A 1,772-nucleotide genomic window follows, 5' to 3' on the forward strand; every position below is an offset into this window, starting at 1 on the left:
CACACACATACACACACACATACACACACATACACACACACATACACACACACACACATACACACACACACACACACATACACTCAGAAAATATAGTACGTCGTGTACTATTGTTATACTGACTATGATTTTTTGTAGACAGCTGCCAGAACTTCTCGGGAGTAGGGGTCTCCGATGGATAAGGTCACCCTCTCGTCATCCACACCGCTGAAAATGTAGAGGAGAGAGAAGAAGAGGATGACCACACTGAAGATATTGAAGGCAAGGCGCAGCCAAGGCTTTTGCGTCAGTAGGGAGGTACGGGCTGAGCGGACCATCTGCATTTTGGTGTTGATCGGTGGGTAGCTTGTGGCTGCTGTTGTTGTTGTTGTTGTTGTTGTTTGTTGCTGTTGTTGTTGTTGTCGTCGTCGTCGTTTGTTGTTGTTGTAGTAGATGTTGTTGTTGTGGCTGCTGTTGTTGTTGTTTGTTTGTTGCTGTTGTTGTTGTTGTAGCAGTTATTGCTATTGCAGCCGCTGTTGCTGCAGCTGCTGTTGCTGCTGTTGTTGTCGTTGTTATTATTGTTGTTGTTACTCTGCTGCTATTGCAGTCGTTGTTGGTGTTGCTTCTTATGTTGTTGTTGCTGTTGTTGGGGTTGTCACTGTTGTATTTGTTGTCGTTTGTTGCTGTTGCTGTTGCTGCTGCTGTTGTTGTTGTCGTTGATGTTGCTGCTGCTGCTACTGCTGGTGCTGCTGTTGTTGTTGTTGTTGTCGTTGTTGTTGTTGTTGTTATTGATCCAGCACCTCGTGGGAGTACGAGGAAAAAACAAGTCACGTGATATACAGCATCAGGTACGTCAAGATAAGCAACACGTCACGTGATATACAGCATCCGTTACGTCACGATAAACAAGACGTCACGTGGTATAGATCATCCGTTCCGTCACGATAAGCAACACGTCGCGTGATATAGATCCTCCGTTCCGTCACGATAAACAGGACGTCACGTGGTATAGTCGAACGTTCTCCACCTGGCACACAGCTTCCGTCTCGTGGTGGGCAACAAACAACATGGCGTGGAACATAGGCCTACTACGTCAGAGGGTGTGACACACAAACATCTGTGACGTAGAGCGCATCATCCGCGATGCAGTCAGAGTGGGAGGCAGTGAAGGGGTGTGGCTCGGTGTCTGTGGACAGGAGATTTGTTTGTTTAGTTAAAGTTAAAGTAGTTTTAGTTATTAGATTTTTGCTGCATCTGCAACACACATTAGGGTAAATAAGTGCCGGAGATAAGAGGTGTTAGAGAGTGACAAACAAACAAAGATTTAAAAAATAAGAAAGAAAGAAATAATTAAAGAAAGAAAGAAAGAAAGAAAGAAAGAAAAAAAAGAAAGAACGAAAAGTAAGAAAATAAAGAAAGAAAGAAAGAAAAAAGAAAGAACGAAAAGAAAGAAAGAAAGAAAGAAAAGAAAGAAAGAAAGAAAGAAAAAAGAAAAAACGAAAAGAAAGAAAGAAAGAAAGAAAGAAAGAACAAACAAACTAACAAAAAGAAAAGGAAGGGAGATACGGAAGATAGAAATTTAAAAGGAAAAAAGGAACAGATCATACAAGAGCACCTGCCAACCTCCGGTGGAGATTGATTTGTCTTATTGGACAGTTTAGTTGAGTTTTTGTAAGATTTGTCCGACTCTTGCAACTCTAACAGGTCACCGTAGTGCCGAATATTAGAATAGAAGTTTTACTGGAGACTGACACGCAAAGAAGAGAGAGAGAGAGAGAGAGAGAGAGAGAGAG

The 1,772-nt window shown here is 42.2% G+C and overlaps 1 protein-coding gene across 1 annotated transcript in view; it reads right to left on the reverse strand.

Annotated features, from left to right (window-relative positions):
• The window catches only part of LOC101862486 (beta-1,3-galactosyltransferase 5), a gene marked incomplete in the record, with an annotated part of 6,154 nt that extends 5,737 nt beyond the window's left edge, over positions 1 to 417 (reverse strand). Inside the window, 1 exon segment of the mRNA XM_013080422.2 lies at positions 124 to 417. Within this exon segment, the coding sequence (XP_012935876.1) occupies positions 124 to 323 (200 nt within the window).
• Between the last annotated feature and the right edge of the window lie 1,355 nt (positions 418 to 1,772).

This window comes from Aplysia californica, unplaced genomic scaffold, assembly GCF_000002075.1.
Source record: "Aplysia californica isolate F4 #8 unplaced genomic scaffold, AplCal3.0 scaffold00085, whole genome shotgun sequence".
NCBI lineage: Eukaryota > Metazoa > Mollusca > Gastropoda > Aplysiida > Aplysiidae > Aplysia > Aplysia californica.